Source organism: Corvus cornix, chromosome 17 (genome assembly GCF_000738735.6).
Source record: "Corvus cornix cornix isolate S_Up_H32 chromosome 17, ASM73873v5, whole genome shotgun sequence".
Taxonomy (NCBI): domain Eukaryota; kingdom Metazoa; phylum Chordata; class Aves; order Passeriformes; family Corvidae; genus Corvus; species Corvus cornix.
The window spans coordinates 1,825,541-1,850,161 of NC_046346.1; the positions used below are offsets into that span (position 1 = coordinate 1,825,541).

General features: G+C 39.9%; 1 protein-coding gene across 1 annotated transcript in view; it reads left to right on the plus strand.

Annotated features, from left to right (window-relative positions):
* Positions 1–24,621, plus strand: part of TTLL11 (tubulin tyrosine ligase like 11) — a 36,584-nt gene that overhangs the window by 8,015 nt on the left and 3,948 nt on the right. The window contains 5 exon segments of the mRNA XM_039561604.1: positions 4,479–5,054; positions 5,624–5,719; positions 6,249–6,367; positions 21,178–21,387; positions 23,384–23,487. Of these exon segments, the coding sequence (XP_039417538.1) occupies positions 4,479–5,054; positions 5,624–5,719; positions 6,249–6,367; positions 21,178–21,387; positions 23,384–23,487 (1,105 nt within the window).

Consider the following 24,621-nt stretch of genomic DNA (forward strand, 5'->3'; position numbering starts at 1 on the left):
CAAACTGTTGTTTTGTTTAATACTCAGAATGTAATAAAATGCCATTCTTTTTCTGCTTTTTTGAAAAAGGGTGATGCTGTGTGTTGGTGTTTGGTTTTGTTATTACAAATATTTTAAAATATAATATATGTTTGTTTAACCCTGTCTGACTCGTCTAGCATGTTCCTGCATCCTACAGTATGCTCTGCTTGGAAAAGTGAGAGCAGAAAGGTCTGGGCTTTAACAGAGTTCTGTACTGGGTGCAACTTTTTAGATAATTACCATATCTATAATCCAGCTGAATTCATTAACATATTTTAATAGATACTCTTCAAGTGGGCTGGGTCACTGCCATGGCACTGCTGCAAGACCAGTCTGTAAAAGGAGTGTAAATCATCCAAGCAGTTTAGCAAGGACAGGTAGATCAGTGCACATGGGCTGGAGGCAGACTGTGAGGAGGGTGCAGTGGGTGGTGGGGATGAGCCTTTTGGGAGCACAAGGCAGCGCTGGGCCAGGCTGAGCTGCCGGCGGCCCGCTCAGCCAGCCCCGTGCGCCGGCACCAGGTGGCACTGCGAGTTAACGCTGCTCTGCTTCCACTCCCTGCATTCAAACGCTGCCGTTTGTGTTCCAAGAGGAACAGATGTCCAGTAACACACTCCTAGGAGTTTCCTTTGCATATGTTCTTCCATCTGTGTTGGAGAAAAGCATAGTTCTTGTTATCAAACATTATATTTTATGTTGTAAGAGTTTATGTTCTACTTAACACAAGTTCGGAGTGTAACCCCTCCAGAACAAGAAAAAATACAACCCAAAACATTCCAAATCCCCTGTGAACCATAAAAGGTTCAGAGCACTTTTCACTTGCAGTTTGGTGAGTTCTCAGCAGGAGTTCTCCAGTCTTTTCTGTTGTTTATTTGTTCATATGTGGTTTTGTTTGCTTTGCAACCCTAGTGCTGCCAAAACCGTCAGCTCTCCGAGTCTGCATTTCAGCTTGTTCACAACAGACAAGTGGGGATCAGCTTCAGTGGTGCCTGCACATCAGACATGTCCCTGGAGGAACTGGGACAGGCTGGAATATGTTAGTTATCAAAAGTCACAAACTGTGTCAGTGCAGGTGTAGGTTAGACACGAGAAGATGGTTTGGTGCTGTTCATAGTGTAGGATTTTGTTGCAAAGATCTGGATGGGAAATGAGCACCTGTGAGATTTTGCCTGTAATAGAAATGATTATTGAAAGAAGAAACTCCTTGAGAATTTAAATCTTGCTGCTTCCCCCATTTGCACTACAACATTTCAAAACAATTTCTCAAATATCCTTATTGTGCCTCATTTCTGTAGTCATGATAGTAAAGGTTTTCATACATATGTATCAGTAATGAAATCAAATGCTGTCAGCTTTCCCCTATACCTAGATTCAGGTAGAAAACACTACAGGTAATCTAATATTAATCTTCTGTGCTTTGAAAGCCAGTAATTGAAAAAACTGCACTGGAGTTGTGTTGGATGAGCTTCATACTGGAAATATCAACAAAAAGGTAGTTCCCTTAATTTCATTTATATTGAAATGAGATGGTGATGGGTGTTTTCATCAAGGGCTTAAAAGTTCATTTTACTAAGTAAATATATATTTAGCTATTTCCAGTATTCACCAATTTTTTACTTTCTAAAACATTTTGTACTAACATGTCACTGTACCAGAAGATGAATTACAGATAAGCAAATCTCTCAGGTGCTGCAGTCATCACTTCTTCACTAGCAGGGAAGAATATGTTGGAATGTGTGTGCTGAGGACATTTCCAACATGAAGTTCCAATTTCTGAAGAATAACTAGCTTGGGATTCAAACCAGGACCTTGATTGTTCTCATACTTCCTTCTTTGTGTTGTCTGTGAGGATGATGAATAGGCCAGTATGATTAATTTTTAATAAGAATCTAATTTGGATGGTCTAATTTCCAGCACAGCATATTTTTGGTGGTTTAATCAGGTTTTCAGCTTTTGGAGACCTCTTAGGCATAGGCATGAATATTCTAGTCTTTGTGCTGTCAGATCTTATAGCCCATTATTTGCATTTTTTCCAGAACACCATATTCATTCAGCCTGTGTTTCCTCATGAAAGCCAAACCTGCAGATTTTCATCAAGCTCTCATCTTGCTGTTAACTGTGCATGGTCAACATGCTTTTTAAAGATAATTTCTTTCTGTCAAGCAAAGGACACAGAAATATCTCATTTCATATAAAGTCATTTTCCTACATGACTGAATTTTCTAAGTCTGGACAAGCCTCCTCATAATGAGAATTTGAAAGAATATAGTTGAGGGGATTGTGGAGAATTGGAAGGCGACTCTTGGGAATTTCCTTGAAGATCAAGAAACCGTCTGTTTTCTTCAAGACAGTAAATCTGCTAAAAAACAGACTGACTCTGGATTACTATTCCCCCTTTCCCCACCAGCCTATCTTCATCTGCCATGTGTAGGTTTTGATGGACTAAAAAGCCTGAATAATATCCAGGCCTTTTAATCCGTTAAAAAAAAGGAATAGAAAATGGTGAAAAAAATTATTTGCTTTTCATTTTAAGAGGAGATCTCAGAGGCCAGTGATTGTTACAATTTTTAAAGGCAGGTTCTTTTGCATCTTCAGCAATAGTCCCTGAAAAGCATAATCTCTTTTGGAAAGGTGCTGCTGGAGCAGAGCAGACGTAGCCTGAGGGGTGAACAGCAGACATGGGACTGGGAGGCAGATTCTTCCACCTGGTGTCACAGCGGTTCTTTACTACTTTCTGCCCCAGGAGGGCATTATTGGCACTTTGTATGTTCAACAGGAGTCACAGCAGGGTGTGTTAGGTCATGGAGGGTTAAGATTAACCAGGTGTCTCTCTGTGGTGCTGACTTTAACAACGGTGAACCAGAGAACTCCTCTGCTCTGCAGGGTAATGTCACATCAGGGGAAGATTATTCTATAGTGGCAAAAAGACTAGGACATAAATCCTGCTTTCCTTCTTTGCCCATCTAGGCCTGCTGATCTACTTGGACCTATTTATCCACATGCCATTTATGTAAGCCTGACCTCCACTGAGGCGTTTTATCCCTCAAAGTGACCTATTTTGAAGAAGGATCTTTCACTGAGTCAGTGTGACACCTGTCCGTGAGAAAAATCCTAGTCTGGATAATGGATCTTGAATTTCTGCTGCAGCTGGTAGGAAGGCTTTTAGCAGGGTGACTCTCAATGAAATAAATAACTGGGTAGGGTGGAGCCAGAAGCCCTTGAGGCCTTGGGAATCTCACTGCTAACACAGCTGGGCCTCTCCTGGGGGTCAGCAGCCTGATGTCACAGCAGAGGTTGCTGCTTTAAAATCACAATGATCTGACCATGCTCAGTCTTTTCCTGTGGGCTGATTTTTTCCTCTTTCATTCTGCAGTGCCAGTGCTGATGGTGGCAACTGATTTGTTCTTTCTTTGTTAGCTTGTGTTCCTCAGGCTTCTAAAAGTCAATCTGCAGTTGTTGCTGGCGAGCCGCAGGGTAAAACCAGATCTCCGACTCGGCTCAGCACGTGCCTGGCTGAAGGGAGAGGGTGAGCAGCTGCAGGGCTGGTGCCCTAAAATGTGGGAATGCAAGAAAGGAGCGGTCAGTGCTGAGACATCCCTCTGGTTTGGAAGGAAGAGGTTTTGAGTGCTTTATTGTCCTGAATCCCATGAGTACCTGATAAACCTGCTAGCCTGCATCCTGCATTTCTTTAGCTGCTTTCTTTGTTAGGGCTCCCCTTTCTTTCTCAATTTCATTTCTGATTGAGGCATCCCCATCTCTGCAGTTCTGACTTTTGCTGTACAAGTAATAAATAAACTAGAATTTATTTAGGCAGTGGGGAATATGCATGTAACATGAAAGCTCTGATATTCAGCAGATGTATCAGTGACATAGTTAGTTATACCTGTACATGGTTCAGCATTCCCCAGGTTTATTAACACTGGGGATCTGATGGTGAAAAATTTTCAGTGGTGGAAAAAGGTATTGTTAGTGGCCAATTTTTACTTCAGTTTTCCTTCTTCTGGTAGTATTTGCATTCATACCTCAATAAATAAGGCACCTTTCCTTAAGTTAATGATTGTCTTTGTCAGTAGTTGTTCAAAATGCAGCACGAAAGTTTAACTTTGCAGTTTCATGTACATTAGTGACTACTAGAATGGATCTCATGAGATATACCACATTTCCTTCTGTAAATTGGAACAGAACATTAAAAAGAAGTTCCTGAAATGATTTATACAACGTCTTGTTAAATAAAATGACCTTTTGTCTGTACTAGTAATTCCCTACTTGTGCTTTTTTGTTTCTCCTTGTGCTTAGTGTGTCAGCACTGTTTATCTTCTGCCTTTTTTGCATGGTGTTTACTACTCTGGTGATGTGATCATGCTATTTTTATTTATTTTTGTTTGCTGGCTTTCACAGTATCAACCCTTCTTCCCCTCCCCAGTTAATGCCTTTCACTGTAATGCTTTTCCTTCTAGGTTCGTATGATGAAAGACAATGATCCATCCTGGAAGCCTACTTTTATTGTAAAGCCTGATGGAGGCTGCCAGGGGGATGGAATCTACCTCATCAAAGACCCAGGTGACATCAGGCTGATGGGGAGCATCCAGAGCCGGCCAGCTGTGGTCCAGGAATACATTTGCAAACCACTGCTCATGGACAAACTGAAATTTGATATTCGTCTCTATGTCCTGCTGAAATCCTTAGAACCCTTAGAGATTTATATAGCCAAAGATGGACTTTCTAGATTTTGTACAGAGCCCTATCAAGAGCCCACTCTCAAAAATTTGCACCAGGTTTTTATGCACTTAACCAACTATTCACTAAATATCCATAGCGGGAATTTCATCCATTCTGACAGTGTAAACACTGGCAGCAAGAGGACTTTTTCAAGCATTCTGTGCAGACTGTCTTCCAGAGGAGCTGATGTCAAAAAGCTCTGGTCAGATATAATTTCATTGGTGATTAGAACAATTATTGCACTGACACCAGAACTGAAAGTTTACTATCAGTCTGACATACCAGCAGGAAAACCTGGGCCAACTTGTTTCCAGGTAAGTTGGAATTTCTGCCAGGAATGCAGTTACTTCTATGCATAGATTAATTTTCTTTAATGTGTTTTATGCCTTTTCCAAAAGGCTTCTCTAGTTATGGTGGTGCTCACTGGTGGGAGCTGAGAGCTCAGAGCTCCTCACCCAAGTCAAACCTCAGTCTCCTAACCTGTGTTACTGCCAGCCCTAAGGAAATACAGAGAATTTTCAATGGATGTAGTTTGTTAGCAACAGTATTCACTCCAGATTCCATCTTCTGCATGTTAGAAGTGAAGCTTTGCAGGTTCCTAACACAGTTTTGGTCCTGGCAATTTTAAGATCCTCTCGTCACGGGTGCCAAGATTCCATATTGGCAGATGCAGATATTTAGGGATGGGGATGGTGTGAAAGGAGCCATTGGTATGGGAGACAAGTGGCTTCTGGAGTTATTCAGCACTATGTGGAGTTTCTCAGTTATTTCTTTTCTGCCCCTCAAATGTTTCTTCCTCCTTAGTGTTGCCATATGGACAAACAGTGCATTCTGTAGAACACTGTGAGTAGAACTGAAGTAACATATTGCTTGTTATGCACAGATTTTAGGGTTTGACATTCTCCTAAAGAAAAACTTGAAGCCCATGTTACTGGAAGTAAATGCAAACCCCAGCATGAGAATAGAACATGAGCAAGAGGTAAGAGTTCTCAATGTGATGTTGGAATGAAATTGCTTAGGTTGGGTTTTCTGGGCTTTTTTCCTTGTTTGAAAGATGAAAGCTGTCTGCTAATATGAAACCTCCAAGGTTCTCTGTAATTTTCTGCTTTGAAATCATTGCTAATCTTATATGTAGGAAATATGACTTATTGGAATTGTGAAAGCTCTCCATCATCTTTGTCATAAATGCATTTATTCATCATCTCCTGCAGTCGTTAATTGTGTTTAGGGGATTGTTAATAATCTTTTTCATGTTTGTATACATAATATAAACGGTAACATCGGCAGCAATCTTTTTTTAAATATTTCAGTTTACTAGAGAAATTTGCCACATTTTGTTGTAACATCATACTGAAAATGCAAAGGTATTTGTGCATCTTTGAAGCAGTATTTTTGTAATCCATCATCGTGTATTTAAAATATAGATGAAGTGCATGAAGTTTGATCAAATGTGGAATAAACCACCCTTAGTTCTGTAGTGAATAACTGTATCCCTCTGTGATGGAAAGCTTTCTCCTGGAGTATTTGAAAACGTCCCAAGCCCTGTTGATGAAGAAGTGAAAGTTGCTGTCATCAGAGACACTCTGAGGCTGGTGGACCCTCAGAAAAAGAAGAGGAAAGATACCCAGTAAGTGTGTGTTGATTTTCCTTGGTTTTGCATCAGTGTCTTGCATTAAGTAGAAAAGTGAAGTACTGCTTTTTCCTGAGAAGGTCCACAAGCTGATAGTAAATCAGGATATACCAGTTCCTCTGGAATATCTTATTCTGAACTGGTGCAAACAGTTCAGTAACTCAGATTTATTTATTTGTGCTTCTACTTGAGGCCTCCTTTTTTTATCCAAAACAGTCATGAAACATAAATTTGTGTATTAATTTGCTTGCAAGTCACAAATTACTCTGAATGAATATTGTATTTAAAAATTGCTTCCTTAATCTGTGATAATAAACAGAGTTAAATTTATGATCTAGGAACAAGAGGAGCTGCCTGAAGCAGCTTGCACAGGAATGCCTGTGGTGGGATCAGGCTGAGAGCAATCATATCTTCTTTTTTGATGAAACACTTTATTTTAAGCAGTTCCTTGAAGACATGAAAGGGTGATTTTTTTTCTTTTTTATTTTTTCCCTAGAAATTCTTGCTCATAGGTCTGCTTCCATGCTAGAATACCCATTTTGTTCTTCTCTGGGCACTCAGTGGTAACCTGAAATGTTACTCACATTCCATAATGATTTCAAGTGCAAATTTGCTGTCCTTTTGTAGACAGAGGCCCATGAACAAGACATTACTGATAATACTAACAAGTTCTGTATTATTGTAATATTATTATCAGATCAAACGCTTCCTTCAAAGGCAGTGCCACACAGAGGTTGCTGTGGTCAGTGTACAAAACGTTTTGCAAAGCAATTTAAACTCTGTGTTGCCTGTACTTAACCTCTACCCTTAAAGATTACTTCAGTGCTTGGAGCTGAAAAAGATAATTTTTTAACCTGTAATTATGTAACTAGTCATGTCGGTTTTTTCTGCTGAAGTTATGTCAGGCATTCATTAACTACATATTAGATATGGAAAAAAGGCAAATGATAATTACAAATAAATTGCTAGAGGATGCCAGTGTGTGTGGAAGGCTCATTCAACTGAGGATTCTTCTCTGATACATTTTGAGTGCTAAATAATTTCTAACAGGATTAGTTGGTGATGAGATAAACCACTGGCTCTTCACAGCAAGAACTCATCAGTGGTGCAGCTTTTCTTTCAGGCTAATCTGGTTAACAGAGCATCCTGTAGATGAATATTTCTGTGTCTGCACCATCAGTCAGCCTGCAAAGGGCAATGCCTTGGGACCTGTTGGTGAGCATGTGCACGAACTCATGTGACAACTGCCCACCTTTCCATTGACATTTACCCCTTCTGCTTCCACGTGCTTTTTATTGAACTGGGGATGGCATGTGGAACTTCAAGCAAAACTCGGCCTATTGATAGAAAAAAAAAGTCTGAAAGAATTGGTGTTCTGACAGCTAACCAGCAGCAAGCCTCACAGACTCAAGTTTTGATGCTAATTAAGTAAGGGGCAATCATCTCAGGAAGGTTTTAGCAATATATATAACATAGAGTTTGAACACACAGGGGAAATACTGAGAAGTCTGAGCCACATCTCAGGTAAATATTCTGCTGTGGAGATGGATTTGATTTCCTTCTAATTATCTCCCAGATTAAAATAAATGAGGCATCTAAATGAAAGTGAGTTTTAGAAGTCATCCTGAAGTACTTCATTATCAGGAAAGATTAACAGCTGAGATTTTTTTACGTTTAATTTTCCCTCATCTTCACAGGTGTTTTGATATTTTTTTTCCTCCTTCCTATCATGTGATGTATAATATTGAAAAAAAGGTTAAGCTGAATAAGATCAGTTTATCATTCCATACATATCTCTTAATTTTTCCAGCACAACTCCAGTCTTTACATGCAGGGATTGCTGGTAATTATTGTGACAGTGCCAACAATTAGTGATTGAAAATCGGCAGTGATACATGTTCAAGTCAATGTATTTGAATATGCATGGTGGCTTTTCTTCCACAGCAGAACTGATCTTTTCCTAGTTTTAAGTCTCTTAATGTGGAACTCAAGTTTCACTTGTCATTAAGAAATTAAAACATTTAATAAAATAACATGGAAGTTACTCACTCTTTGCTCTGTTTGTGTGGCAGTGCTGTTCTCATGGATTTTAAGGCTTGAGCAGATGATGGCAAACATCCAGGCCATTGACATGCTGGAGCAAACCCAGTGCTTTGTGTGACTGAAACTTGTCTGAAGCTTGTGTAGTAATTATTAAACTTGCTCTGGATTCACTCCTTACAACAGAGGTGCTGTTCACAGCCTGCTGAAGGTGGGATAAGGCTTCAGCTAAAGGAAATTTGCACAATTAAATGAATGGTCTAATGACGCTGAGCAACATGTAAAGTAAATCAACGTTACTTATATAAACAGCAGTTTAATTAAGATAATCACTGATGCAAATCATTGTGTATGTTGTGCCTCCAACAGAAAATCCATTTCAAAAGGCTTTGCAAACTTTTATTTTTCTGTGCCTAATTTGTAATCTTGATAGTAGTAAAAAGGTTTTAGTTTCACTGTTTGTTTAATTATTAGCAATATATTCTTCTTCAAATTGCATTAGTTTGGAGGAGCAAAAAGGAGTCTCAGTCTCATGTAAATGCTGTGTATTCTCCACTGGATGTCAGATGTTTGGAGGTATAATGGCAAGCTGGGAGGATCATTTGGAGCAGGACTGCTCAGCATGTTCTAGGAAGATCATTTATATCATCTCAAAAATGCTAATGACCCACTTTCCTGTCCTGTCAAAAATATTTATGCCCTAGTTTATTAATGCTAATTAATCCAGCAATAATAAGGACCTCTTTGTATTTTGGTTGCTGTTGTTTACTCTGTATCCTAGTGTGATCTCTTGCATTTACATGCCTAGTTTCTTACATATCTCAAGACAGAAAACAAGCATTTTATTCTTTTGATAAAGAAATCATAGCGTTATGGCATGCGTGTCATTAGAAATATGAGTTGCTCATGGAATAAAATCTGCTTTTTCCTTGCTAGAGATGATGAAGGTGCAGCCCCCTAAGTAATATAATGACTTTTATTCAGCTCTGAAATAGCCATTGACAGAAGAAAGAATTGAAACACTTTGGAAATGAAATGTAATTTAATCTATGGCTGTTACAAAAACAATCAATTCCTTGTGCCCTCCAAACGGAATGCTTTTGGTTTATTACCTATCACGCCCTTGCTGTTTCATTGCTAGTTTATCTTTTCTTGGGTGCTGTTCTCTCTCACTGCCACTGCAGTGCTTTTTTCCATTTGAAACCAGCCTTGAAATTTATTTGTGATGTTCTGATTATTTTTTTCCCCTTGTTTTTAAAATATGTCAGGTGCAATTCTCTTCTCTGGGTTCTGTGGCTCTAGCAAATGTCAAATATGGTTAACTAATTTCCTGAGCAGGAAGAACCCCAATGTGGTCGCTCTCAAATTTTTGCAAGATCAGCATGCAAACACTGGCTAATGTCACTCTGTTCTGAGAGCACCCTGTAAATATTAATGTCTGTCAGACTGACTTTTTTATTTTGTTCTTTTGGTTTTAGGAAGAAATTCAGTCAAGGTTTTGTAGAACTTGCTACACAAAAGATCATCTTCTTTTGCACAAAACAAGATAGTTCATTTTTTCCACTGTTGATTACACAACTTTCTCTCTTGAAATGATTCCTTTTTGAGATAGAGGAAAAAAATGAATAGTTTCTAGGAGGAGAATGGGATCTGTATTTAATGAAAACATGAATTAATTTCTGGTCATTCTACTTAACGTGCTTTCTGCCTGAAATGTGACTTATTTTAAAGTGGCAGCTTCTGCAGGAGATGTCACCTGCTGTGCTAGTGACCGAGGGGTCTGACCTTGTCACTAAACTGCAAGAGGAATTTGGGTCTTTTCTTAAACAGGCCTCTCAATAATGGTTCTCTTTTGTATGTTCCAAAGACATTTTCCAAATTCTAATGCTGTTTTTAATTTCTTGATTTTGAGGAGGAATTTTGTACTTTTTAAAGGAAAGTCAGGAAATCACCTGTTCAACTGCATTCCATTTATTTTCCAGATATTTTTCTTCAGTTTCATAACCTCCCCTGATGTTTGAGTCATGTTTAATGGAAAAATGAAAATACACTGTGCAGAGATGTCTCAAGAGTATGATTAGCCTAGATTTTGTTGATGATAAAGTCATTCTTGCCATTTATTACTGTGTTTATCTCACTATCCGTATTGTAAGATTATGATTGTGTGACAGGGGTGGTTTAAGAGGGTCAGAAACTCAATGCACAGGCATGTGGAGAGGCTGGATAGGAGAATGCTGGTGCTGCAGCTATCACTGATCAGAAAATAATGACTGTTCTTCAGGCTGGCTGTAATGTATCTTAGTTTCCGCTGCTGTGAGCAACTGTATTATGTTCCTCAGGGATTCATCACTCAGGGTTGTCAGTGCCTTTTGCATTATATGGAGTGAGTTTAGTGCCTATCAAAATAAGCATGTAATAAACCCAGCTATGGAAGTATCAGTGTTTGGGTTTCCATTTGCTAATTGACTTTAGGAGCTGACTGCCAGAGCTTTCGATTGATTCCTGTATCCCTTTCCTTGCAAGTCTGCCCAGGTTTGCAGCTATTCAAATGCCTCTCAAGCACCACCTCTTCATTCCAAGCCTTATTTCTGCCTAAGACTATAAACTCATATGTGTGGCTTTCTGGAGATTGATCTTTCTCCTCTGGTTCATTTTGGAGGCTGACACAATTCTTTTCTCCATCAGTCAAAATGACCCAGTGTTCATATTCAGGCTCATTCTGCCAAAGCCCTTTGGAAGCCCATTGAATTAGCCCCTTTCTCTTTCCTAGAGGGCTTTCTGGTTTAGTCCTTCATCAGGCAATCTGCCAGCTCCACTATCAATTCGTGTCTGTTACATTAGTCTGGGCAGCTTTTGATGAGTTAGACATGTGAGGGAGACTTTTAAATGTGATGTTTGTCAATGTTCCTTCAGTTCAGATTACTGAAATGTTAACTTGGTTTTTCTGTAGTTGGAGAGTATTTATTTCTACTGCTATTTCTCATCCTGCTCAAGAAGAACTTGCCTCAATGACTCTCTTCAGTTTTGTGAAGCAGATGTTGTGGTATCTTGATCCTTGCTCTCTGTTCTTGCTTTTCCAATTATTTATCTGCTACATCCTTAAGAGCATTTAACCTTTGTCCTATTGATTAGGACTGGCCCTATTAGAAATTCTATGAACTACAGTGTGAGATGTCCCTCCATAAAGGGAAGGATTTGGTAGTGCTTGACTGACAGAATAGCTCTACAGTGGTTTTAAGAGCCACTTACATTGTACTACAACAACAGAAAATACCATACTGAGTGCAGAACATTGGCAAATAATTTGAATGTGCTGTGGCAGAAGTCCCAACACAGAAAAGATGATTAAATCTGATGATAGATCTTTTCATTTCTAAGTGGCTATAATCTGAAATATAATCTGAAATGTTTTAATTGACTAAAAATGGGTAATAATGGGTAATAATATTTCTTTAAAAACAGCTAAAAACACATCCCTTGCATAGATACAGGTTAATTTACGATTATTCCTATTTTAGCCTTCACCACTGCAAAAAGTGCTATTATTCATAGTCCAGCTTTGCAAGCAGGTCTGTGTTTGCTCACACATTGTATTCCAAACACTCACATCTTGGCTGGACAGGCTGTATTTTAACTTGCACATAAAGAGTGAATTCAGTCTTATCCTGAATCTCTTGCAATGACCCCATATTGAGGGACAGCTGGAAGTGCTTACAATGTACTAAGCAAGTGAGCTGATGACAGGCCCAGCTCATTTGGAAATTTTAATGGACAAGAACTGATATGGGTTGCAGGATTTGAAAAGGTTTCATTTTCAGCACTGTGGAATTAATTGGCCCAAACCCGTGGTGTGCTTTAGCAGTAATTGGTGTGTGCAGTGCCCCCGGCTCTGGGGTGAACCCAGCTCTGGGTCTGTGCTATCAAATTGGGAATGGAGACTAGTTTGGCCAATTAGACTTGAATCACGATGTTTTGAGATGCAGCTAATCTAATTAGTTTTTTATTGACATCTCTTTTCTTTCTTTTTTCTCTCTCGTGAGCAGTAGAGGAAGGAATGGAGATAAACTGAGGAATGTGACCTGTCACAAGTGTCTCCATAAAATCTGAACTTTCCAAACACTTGAATGTACCAAAACATGCTGTAGCAATTACATCTCCTAGATATTCACACCATATTACAGTTTAAGTTGATCATTAAGAAGGGGTTTTTTTTGCTTTCTCCCATCTTACAATGACTCTTATATAAAAAAAAAGCCTTTGTGATAAAATACAGAGAAAAGGAAAAATATGTCACTTTCCTTTAGTTTTTGTAGTGCAGCCACAAGAGTTGCTGTGATCTCCAAGGTTTGCCCAAAGGGAGGTCAGGAGTAAAGGGAGTGGCTGCTTCATCTCTTTCCACATGGCATCAAAATGAACGTGGAGGCAGCAGGTCTCAGTACATCTCTGGATTCAGTTATTTGATTAGAGATTGTCAGTGAGTCTTGATGGTAAGAGACCCTGGTTTAAGGCAGGTTTAGATGCAGTTTGTGTCCCTCAGCTCTGACTGGGGCAAGGGGAGCAGCAGCCGATGGTGCAGCTCCGCTGTCTAAGCCTCCTTCCCAAACTGCCACATGGATCTTGGAGCTCCTCTGGTGTCTGCTCCTGCTTTGACTGAATTCTAACAAAGTAAGCTGCTTTGTGGTGCTTTGCTTTGTTTTTTAAACCACAAAGTCAGCAGTACTTCAAAGCATCCCTGGGAGCTGTGTTGCATGCAGATGTTTGCTGTATCCGGGCATTGCTGATGGGAAGCTTCAGCTGAAACCAGTGAAAATTCAGGTTAAATATGGTCAGAAATTTGCTCAAGTTATATTGGAAAGGATATAAAACAATAGCAATTTTGACCTTATTCATCAAGTACCGAAGTGTTTACTTAAGTGTGTGGTGGAGTCAGCCTTCTGCTGGAAGGGACCTTAAAGATCGTCTCGTTCCACCCCCTATAATTTCCTCTTTAGTGTTCAATACAAGAAAGCTGTTGTAGTTTGAAGTTAAACCCACTTTTTTTCCTCTCTTAAAGTCTGGGGCAGAGGCAACATCTGTGTGTGCCTTCCCTGTCCAGGGAGGGGTCACTGAATTTCTGTGTTCATACAGGGAAGGGGATTAATAGTTAGGTTTGAGTGCAAAGTATTTTTTCCTGACACTTTATTATGTTAATCATTTGAGCTGGGTTTCTGCTATCAACAAAATCATCTTCACCTCTGTGTAGCCCATAGTTTGCTAACAGAATCTTGGTTTTGGGTGGTATCTTACTGCAGGAGCAGTGATTCAGCTGCACTCTTCACTGTACAGCTTTTTCCTGGCTTTTGTATATGCACAATTTCCATTACTAATCTGCAGTTAAATGCTTCTTGAATGAAATTTGATTTTCAGAATATTAGCTTAATTGCCTTGTCTAAAATGAAGGATGTATGTGTATTTAATTTGACGTTTTTTCCCTTTCACCTTCTTGAGTGTTTGTGCTGCACAGAAGCAACTCTGCCTTTAAATCAATTTTCCCAGTTGCTCTGTAATATAAACTCCAATAACTTCTAATTTTCTGTAATCTCTCTTGTACTGAATTGCTTCCCACCAGATAGTTTTCATAGCATAAGTGTACAGGTATGTACTCCAAGCAGAAATTGTAGTTACCTAGTGTGTACTTATGTCTGTATGTACAGACAGGGCTATGTGCATATAGTATAAAAATGTCTTATTTTGTAACTAAAACTGCAACCAACTGTGATAGTTTTGCACAAAATCTCTGGGGGGAGCCTTGAATGCTTTGTCTTGGTCTCCAGTTCCATCTTCCAGTTCCTCATGTGACTCCTGAGTCATGGCATGTACTTTGTGTTCTCTCAGGAATGGCACAACCCATGAACAAATTGATTTCAAAAAATCAGATTTCATGCAGCCTAGAAGATGTTAGAACCAATCGATCAGCCAAGGGCAGACTGAGGTGCATCACCTCACTAGGAAAGGAAACAAATCACTCCTTGGAGTGGGGCTCCTGGGCCACATCACAGAGTTGTAATAGATAACAGTGAAATGGAATAAATGAACGTGCACGCACGGATTATATCCCTGAACACCGGTGCAAAGTTCTTACGTGCAGGTGCCTTCTAAGGATTAGAATTTAAAATAACATGGATATAAATGACAGCTGGAAATAACTTTTTTTTTTCCTTCAACGGGAGTACTGTGATTTCTTGGGACAAAGTTGAAAATTTTATCTTTTCCTGGCAAGATGTTTACACTTCAAGACTTCTTTTTTCCTGTTGTAATTATGTGATAAATGCAAGCATTTATTTTTGCTAATATTTGATCTTAAATAGACATGGAATGAGAAGTGAAGGAAAAATGGAGACTATTTCACAGACTTTTTTGCAGGAGGTTTGTTATTCTCATTAGCATCAGACCATCAGAAAGTTACATGTCTCAGGCACTGCACATAATGAGAGTGAATATTGGATCATAAACATATTTGAGCACTGTTTGCTTATTCCCCTGTTTATACTCAAATAATGGTGAGGGAGTGCAAAGCAGGTTTTTAAGGGACGGCAATATTAAGTGCTTGGATTTTGGTTTGACTTAAGCAGAGGCATTGAGCAGAAAAAGAACATTTTCCCTCTTACAGGTATCCTTCAGGTGTCAGTTCTGCAGGATCCTGGTTTTATTACATCAATGACAAGCAGCTTAAGGCTTCCAAAAACATAGTCACAGACAGATGTTGAGCCTGTCTGGGGATTAGAAATATCCTCTTCCATTAAGTATAAATTAACTTAATCACCAGGTATGAAAGATAAGCAGCATAAACATCATTCCCTGAAGCTTTCATTAAAATTAAAATTCTATTTAAAACTAGGCGCGTACTTTCTATGACTTGATCCCCCTTCAAAGAGATTATATCTGCTGTAAATTTTTACAGTGACAGAGTGACAGAAATTAATGTATTGGGGGCAGTGATGCTCTCTATTATTTAACTTCTGCTGCTAGTCATCTTTCAGTAAGAGAGATGATTGGCTTATTTTTAAGTAATAATTGGTCTCTAGTCTCTGAAACACTGAGAAAGCAATAAAACTGCCTAGCACCCAGTTGCCACAAAATGAAAGCATGAAATCACATGACTTAATAGCAGTGTAATCATCAGCAGTGTTATTTTGTATATGAGAATTCACCTGCTTTAATAGGAGGATTAAGGCTGATAGAATGCAATTGCACTGCTGCTTTCTGCTCCGTTGGATGACAGGGTAAAGCTCCTTTTCTGTCCCAGTGTAAGCACAACTGCTTTCTAAGAATAATTTCCACATGGGAAGAAATATCCTGGGGTTTGTTTTTGTTCTGTCCCACTGTAATTCACTTGGTGGTCTAATTTCAGTGTATTGCCAGGCTTTACAGCTGGTTTGCCTTTGCACTATCCTGCATTATTATTTTTCAGGCACACTTTTCTAAAGAAACAAAAGAAACTCTGGAGAAATAATGAGGCACATAAGTACCTTGAAAGCAAATAGTGAACACAAATAAATCTACTAGGAATAATAACAGCTACCTCCACAGAAAATAAAGTATTGGGGACTATATTTAATGATCTTTGTTCTGTAATAAGTTTTGCTACAGTGGAACAAAGTCTTTGGATGCAGGATTTGCATTGCTTATCCATTATTTCATTACAGTAATGCCATATTTTCTGCTGCACTCATAGCTGACAGGTAATAACATAAGCATTCACTGCTTGTGTTACATTAAAGGTAATAAATCTGTAGTGAATACAGAATCATATCACCATTATTCTTAAGAGGAGAAAGTTGGAAGTAAAGAATCTCAATTAATAATTAGGAAATAGCTGGGTTTTTTCAGCACCTGAGACTCCTCAGATGCATTTCTCCTTTAATTATTTAAACTACGAATTAGGGAGGGCTATAGAAATCAACCCACAGCTCCAGTCTTCTCTGCATATGAAATGAAAATGTCAGTAATGTTCTCATCCATGGCTTTGTGTCCCTGGTGTGGAGCAGATCAGGATCCATGCCAAGTTTCTACATCTTGGAAACACTCATTAACACTGTGTGGAGGCAGCAAACTTTCCAGTCTTCTGTTTTCTGCCAAAAGCTATTTAATCTTTAATGAGAAGTGTTTATTTTTATAATAAATCCATCAATCTGAAGAGGCAGTGAACCATCCTTCTCAGAAAGGGGACTGATGGCTGTGGCAAACAAACACCACTCCAGGGACAGAAACGGAGAGCCCGGAACGGGCGGATGCTGCGGGTGAGAGCTGCTGTGATGGCTGCTGACAGGCTGCAGGGGCTTGGGCTTAACTTTTCCAAGAGTCTAATAAATTACTTTGGTTTTCTTAAGCAAATGGCAAAGCTATGGAGTACATTTTATCTATGGATTCACCTAAAATGTGTTTGCCAACTCTCCGAAACAAGCAGTGCGCTCTGTGTCCTTCGCCCTTCCACAGGGACACCATGTCAGGCCTGGAAGCTGCAGGTGAAGTTTAAAATCTAAGTGAGGTGATTTGCCCAATTTATTTCTTTAACTGAGATACGGGTTTTTTTCTCTCAGAGAGAAATGGAACTTCTGCTTTCAGCATTTTCTGCTTCCTAGAGACAGGACAGCTGCTGTGTTTTCAAAATGTATTTGGTGTGATCAGAAGTTCGTTGTCTGCCAACAGCATGGTGGTTATCAATCCTTATGTTTAATCTGATTGATTCTGCTCTTTGAAATATGGACTCTTTCCTGGGGTTGCTTTGCCTGCCTCAAAGTATTCTCCAAAGTGTTGAATAAACTCTATGTAAGAGCCATAATTTTTCTAACATAATGTCAAAAATCTCTTACTCTGTGGGTTTAACATTCTTTTAATACTTCTATCTTTGTGCAACTATATTATTATTTTGAAAGGTGGAAATTCTTGTGCTATTGATGTTTTTTTACTTTGCCAGAGGGTGAAGAGGGGATGAATATTCATTTTCTTCAAATGACACTCACGAGTAGCCAGAAGGAAACAAAAGCTGATTACTCACACAACATGCAGGCAAACCATGAAACTGCTTGCTATGACATCCTGGGAGTGCTGCAAGTCTCTGTGTTAATAAAAGTAATGGGATTAATTCATAAAAGCAAATTCATGAATGGTTGATAATGCAGAGACACTGCTTTGGCTTGGCCTTAGTTTCCTAAATGATTTATTTCTGTGAATAAGCACAAGAATATATTTTTCTTCCTACACGCTCCAGGTAAAAACACTTATCTGTTCTTTGGGAGGTCCATATTCTGTGGTGATAAATGGGTGGATAGATAGATTTGTCATGCAAAATATTCTTTGCTTTTAACTATGTTAACATAGTCCTTGCTTGGAGAATAGAGGATCAGCTGAGGGAATAATTATAGCTTCAGAATCCAGAACATAATATTTTCTTTTATTAGGTAAGCAGTTGTAAGCTGATACTGAAATTGCTTAATTTATACTTCTAGCAATGCCCTAAATGTAAAATACATCCAGTGAACATTCTTAGAAATATTAATATTGTGATTCTTACCCCATTTTACTCTGAATTTGACAGCTAAATTTTATGTACAAGTATACAAAATGCTGCAAATTTTGAAGCCTTTAATTAGTAGTTGCAAATTTGTTTGTCCCTTAGCAACTTGTATTTGCATAAAGATTAAGGCTGGTCAGAAAGAAAGGGATGAAACATAGATGGAGGAAACATTAATAAATTAGTAATCATGTATAAAAGATAAGTAGTCTTAGATGTCATTTCCATAAGCTTTATTAAAATTTAACATTTTTTTTAAAGCTGCACCACAGTTGATCATTTCTAAAGAGTGATCTGTCATAAGCTGCAGAATTAGAGAAACGAATGTATTGAGGGCAGACATTAGTATGTAAATGAAGCTTTGCTTTTTTCTGTGTGGCAACAGAAGCATTACCTTATATTTGACCTTTCATTCATTTGCCTGACTCAGCTGTGTCAGTCAAAACAATTAATTCTAATGAGCAGCTTTAAAGAGTGGGGCTCAGCTTTCTTCTCCTCCCCTTGCCTGTTGGAAATCCCATGGGAGAGGAGCTAATGGAGGGAACCTGGGCAGGATTCTCTGGAGATGTGGAGTTCCTGGCCCCTTCCCCACAGCCCCACTGCGGCACCTCACGGTGTCCACGAGGTTTTCAGGGCCAAGCCCTGGCACAGGGTGCCCAGGGAGGCTGTGGCTGCCCCTGGATCCCTGCAAGTGTCCAAGGCCAAGTTGGATGGGGCTGGGAGCAGCCTGGGATAGTTGAAGGTGTCCCTGCTCATGGATGGAACTGGATGGGCTTTAAGGTCCCTTCCATCCCAAACCATTCCGTGTTTCTGTGACAGGTAAGATTACAAAAATGAGTACTTTTGTGTTTTTCAGTTGACTGTTGAGCTAAAGGTAGACAGATGAAAATCCCTCTCACGTTTTCACTGTTGCTGGACTTGGAGCTGTATTTCTGCTCTTTGTAGCTCCTTCCTCCTGCACTCTTCACATCATCTCTCCTTCTCTCTGCTGTTTTTTTCCCTCCTCCTTTCCTTCTGCTTTGCTCTGAGGAAGCTGCTGATCCTGGTCTTTGACTGGGTGACCCTTGGGGAGTTCTGCCCCTCATGGTGTGGCACTGGCAGATGGCAGCCAAACGCCAGAGAACATGTAATGGGGCATTGCAAGGAGTGCAATTTGTCTGAGTGCTGAGGCAAAAAATGGGCTCTGCACCCTTTCCTTGCAAAAATATGCAATCACAGTAAAATTCTGTATTTATAGGCACTGCACTTGGCTGTATGGACCTACCCAGGCAGCTTGTCTTACTTAGTTGTGTTGAGACCACACCGAGGTGGGGGCACACAGGTGTGTGAATAATACAGAAAATAAACTTGAGATAGTAGTGTCTGTGGTAGCAGTGGAGAATTGTACCCTGAAGATAGTCAGTGTAAATCAGGGAAGGTGAGTGTGCAGAATAGGTAGGTCTGTGGATCAATTCATATTGCAGACACGCCCTTGTGCAGGTTTGCTTTGGAAAGTCTGAGTTTTATTAAAAGTGCAAAATAGATCTTTCACTATAATTCAAATGTATGATCACATTAATTGGGCTCTAGTGTATTAAAAAAGGAAATATAAGAAATCTTGTGGGGGGGAGCTAAAGAATGAAAACAAATCATTAAGCTTTATAAAAGTCCTAACCTGCAAAAGCAAACTAAGAAGTATATTCCCCTTTTTTTTTTTACCAAATGGAAGTACAACATTTGGCAATAACAACTAAATTTAGTTTTCTTGTTCTGATTTAAATATTTTACAGACTTTCCCAATGTATAAGTGGAAAGGAATGAGACATGCAGTAGCATCCAAAAAAAAAGCTGGTTTTAATCTTAAAACACCTTTCTAATAAGAAGTATGGATTTAAGAGCTCTCTCAGTAAAAGTCTGAAATGGGATGCTGGTTCTGAGTTTTATCCATGACCTCAAAGACAGCTGTAGGCTTTTCTCCACAGAAAGGAGGGGAAGGAGGATATTCTAGGTGGTAGTTCAGAGCCTCTGCTTTATTGCATTCAAGAATATTTTTTCTTTGACCAAAATACAATTTTTTTAATGCCCTAAAACAAACCAAAGATATTTTAATAATTTGACTGTGTCCATTTCCCCTCAGCCAGGGAGACAGAGTTTTTTGTGGCTCCCAGCAGTGATGATGTGTCCAGAGCACTGCTTCTGGTTTGGGTGTTCTCTTAATTTCTCATTGCTGTGGAGGATGGAGGTTGAAAAATGAAAGGCTGAAAAAAATCTCTTTTAAACTACTTCCTCAGAAATTCCAGGGACTGCTGTTTAGCAGGGAAGAGGTGTGGGTTTGTGAAGGAACTGCAAGTTTGCAGATGAGGAGATGCTGTTCCCAAGCCCTGGGCCAGGATTCAGTGCTCTGAAGCTGATCCCTTTAATAGTGTCTTTAGTGTTTTCTCTAAAAAACGAAACATCTTCAGCTCTGCTTGCACCTTTTAAAGTAAAGCTTTATATTTTTTTAACTAAAAACATTAATGATGAATGAATAATGTACAATCCAAAACACTGTTGAATTTAGAATGAGTTTGGGGCTTCCAGGCATCATTAAAATGAGAGTTATGTTACAAACACCACAACCTTCTCTCTACTGAATATAAGGTTTCACATTTGGTCAAGGTCTGGTTCAACTGGCTGAAGATTTGAGTTTTTAAATTCATGAACAGACCTTTTAAAATTAAAAATAGAAGCCTGTATGCTTGTTGTTTCTTGGCTGTAAATACTCTTGCCCTTTTGGCAGGTGTTCAGTGGCAGTGACACCGCCATCCAATCTGACATGAGAAAGAACAAAACTAATACCTTTAAGATTTACTTAACTAATGACAAAAAATAACATTATTTTTCTACTTTGCTATCTGCAGCAAAGAGGAACATTATCAAAACACTACCTAAGGTTGTCATTTATTTTTAAAGACTTTTTAGGCTTTTATAAAAACAGTGATCACATTTCTAGATGTTCAGCCTCAGTGAATATAAGTGTGGATACAAAGGAATACCATTATTTTAACATTTTGCAGCATTAGTCTTAGAAGGCCAGAGGCTTTGTAAACTGCAGCGTGACGGTCCCACCCGAGCAGCAGTGGCTTGGTGTCCAGGAGCACCCTGGTCTGTGGGAGGTGTCCCCATGGCAGGGGGTGGATGAAATGAGCTCTAAGGTCCCTCCCAAGCCAACTCCCTCTGTGATTCTGTGCTGCAGGTGCCAGAGTTTGGAGCAGGCGCGGGAAGGGAGCCAGGAGCTGCCGGAGGCCGCTCTGCCCTCGCTGTGCCTCAAGCAGGTGTTCCCCAAGTACGCCAGTGAGTTCAGCTACCTGCGCCTCGTGGACAGGGTGGCCGCCTTGTTCATCCGCTTCCTCGGGGTCAAGGGGACAACCAAGCTGGGGCCAACGGGATTCCGCACGTTTATAAGGTCAGTTGGATAAAAGCTGGCCCTAGGAGTGGTACGCTCTCAGCTTGCAGGTTTTGTAATGCCTTCCGAAGTGGAGCTAGTGCCTGTTCTGTTACAAAATAGATACATTTTCATCATTCCAAGCTCCTGAAATACCTGACCTATGTGTCTAGGAGGAAGTTGGGTCTTTATTTGACAGCAGATCAGTGATACTTTGGCAGACACAATTTGCCGTCTTCGTCAACATGTCACGTTCCCAGTAAATGGTAGAAGTATCATAGTGAGAAAGTGACAGCTGAAATTGGGTCACTTGATCTGATTCTGTCGGCTGTGGGGGCACCGCCGGCCGCCCCAGGCTGCAGGAAGGATTCCCAAATGCCAGTTCCTGATGCACAATGCAGGGAGGATTTGCATTGTGAAATTGCACCTTGCAATGTCAAGGAACTCAATTTATTTTTTCACATACTTTTTATTTAGGAGGGTTTTTTTCATTGTTTTTTATGGCTGTATCTGTTCTAGTCATGGTACAAATACCTCATTTTCTGTCTTTCATTGACTGTGACAAAAGAAATGAGCAGCAGCAGCAGATGTATTCTTAAAACACAGATCCTGTTTCTATGCAGATGCATTTAGCATTCAGGAATGAATATAAAACAACTTGGTTTATACAAATTACGGTATATAGAAAATGTCTGAAGGCATCTGCTCCATCCACAGACCACGACAGGATTGCATCCAGTTCTGTATTTTCTGTAGTTTAATCCAGCCTTATTTTGGCACTTGTCAGAGGAACACAGAATAAATGCCAACATTTCTTTTAAGAATATTCAGATGAATTGCCATATCTCAATGAAATAGTATTTGCAGTTTCTTAATGCATGTTAAATTAAACTTTTTAGTACTGGCAGATATTTTGTTTATTTTCTCCCAGAGGATCTATACCAGCTATAAGGCCCTTTTTGAAGAGCTGTCATTGCTGCTCATTTCAGAGGGAGGGTCAGGCTTCTGTGTGTTGTATCACTTTTCAGGAATAAAATGGTACACGAGTAGGATTTTGTGTGTGGGCAAGTGCTTGCAGACTGTCCACCCAAATTCTAGCTCATCAAAATCTGTTCTCCTTTAATATTTTCTTCATTCTAAAAAAATAACTAAAAGGGAAACACTGACTCTGTCTCTAGTCCTTGCTTGGATGCTGCCTGAGAATTTTTGGGCTATCTAGGCGAGGCCTCACTCTATTTTGAGGGAGCTCTGCTGAGGTTAGTAAAGAGTGAGATTCATTTCAATTATTCAAGTTTGGGGTCAGTTTTTTGGGGTGTTTTTTTTGTTTCTTTTCTGGTGAGAAATTCTGGCCAGCTCTTTGGCATGTGCAGTGGTTGCAGCCAGGCTGCCAGACATCTGGAAATCCTGGACACAGGGCCAGTTCCCATCCACTGATCAACACCGCACTGCGGACCCAGACCACGCAAGAGTCACAGCTCCACATCCCCACAGCCTGAGCTGCATCCAGAGCTGTTTTCCATGCAGTGTTCCAGACCACGAGGGTAAATCCCGTCGGTGTTCAGGCATGGAGAAGTAAGGCTGTGTCTGAAAGCTTCCTCCAGCCCTTTCCAAACAGGATCAGACAAATAAAAGGGTATTTCTCTGTGCAAACTCTGCCTCGTGCAGATAGTCTGTGCAGATTTGTGGTGGGTTTTGTAGTGTACCAATTAATTCCATTCTCTTACAGCCTCAGAGTACTGGCAATAGCCTGGGAGAAAGCTCTGTGTAACAGTCAGGTCATATTTTTAATTGAAATATTCCGGGTTTGGGCCTGTTCCATTCAGATAGGAGCACTTAATGAACACTGGTTTGTTTGCTCTCTGCTGTGTGTGTTTTATTAGACTGAGCACGTTACAGCGGGTCTGTACACATGACATGGGTAAACTTTTCTCCTGCAAGTTGCCCTTGCAGAATTTTTCCTTACTTGGGAGTTTGGATGCAATGAGAATCTCTTCTTTATTTTGTTTCTTTTTAACAGAAACTGCAGACTGAGTAACAGCAATTTTTCAATGGCTGCTGCAGATATCCTATATATTGATATCACAAGGAGGTGGAACAGCATGGGCATTGAAAAGGAATCAGGTAACCCAGGTTTGTATTAGAAAACTATGAAATCTGGCTTTTGGGGTTATTTTTTTCAATTTCAGTAGCTCAGGTACACCTCAAACATTCAACAGAAATGGGAACAAGCCATGTACACCTGAGGCATGCACATACACAACCAGTTCTTCTGGTTAGTGCTGTGGCAGTTACCCTCCACAGTAGTACTACTTTAGGTACGTGAGGGTCACCTCAGTTTCACGGCTATCGAAAATTTGAGTATTTGCATTTAGCATTTCAGGGTGGGTATAAATCATTTATGTGGTTGGCTGATAGAATCTCACCAGGAAAAATAACAGGCATGCAACTGAATCTTCAGGCTTTCAAAAATGAAGAGAAGATTTGTGGTTGGTGTCAATGAACCAGATGGTTTTTGGGTGTTAAAACACAAACTATCCACCTATTTCTGTGGGCTTTGTGTTTGGCCCACTCCCAGCTGTAACCAAGACAGGCATGATTCTGTTGTTCTAAAACAGCTTCTAACTTTTTTATAATATGCTTCACATGAGTGTCAGTTCTGGGGAGAAAGTGTGTGCGCTACCAGAGGTGCTTTCCCTGCCTGCAGCTCACCGTGACTGATAAAATAATTTACTGAGCTGGCAGCTGCAGCTTTCAGATAACTCAACAATTCCTTTGCAAGCTGTTTTACAGCCAAGATCGTAAACGACCCCAGCTGCAGCCTTGGTTGAGAGAAATTATAGTTCAGAATGTAATTGTCATATTCTGAAAAGGTGCCTTTCTTACAGCATCAATAAGCCAACACAGTTAAAAACCCCAAACCTTTCAATATCTCGTCCTAAAATAATCTTCTTAAGTGTATGTTCAAACTGGGAGAGCCAGTTAAAGCACAAAGCAGCTCTAACTGTGCCTGGTGGCTGGCATTCTACACAACCAATTGGGGTCTGGCTTCTTAATTAAGAATTTGAGTAGGTATTACTTCAAGGTTTTAAATACAATAATTAGTGTTAATACTCAGCTTCTCTTCCCCTTGGCTCTGGTAATGTGCTGTTAGTGAGATGTGATCAAACAGCACCTGAAGAGTCTCTACTGCAGCGTGTGGCTTCTGCAGGGGACTTCTGTGTGGGAAGGGGCAGAGCAGTTGTATTATAGCAGAGA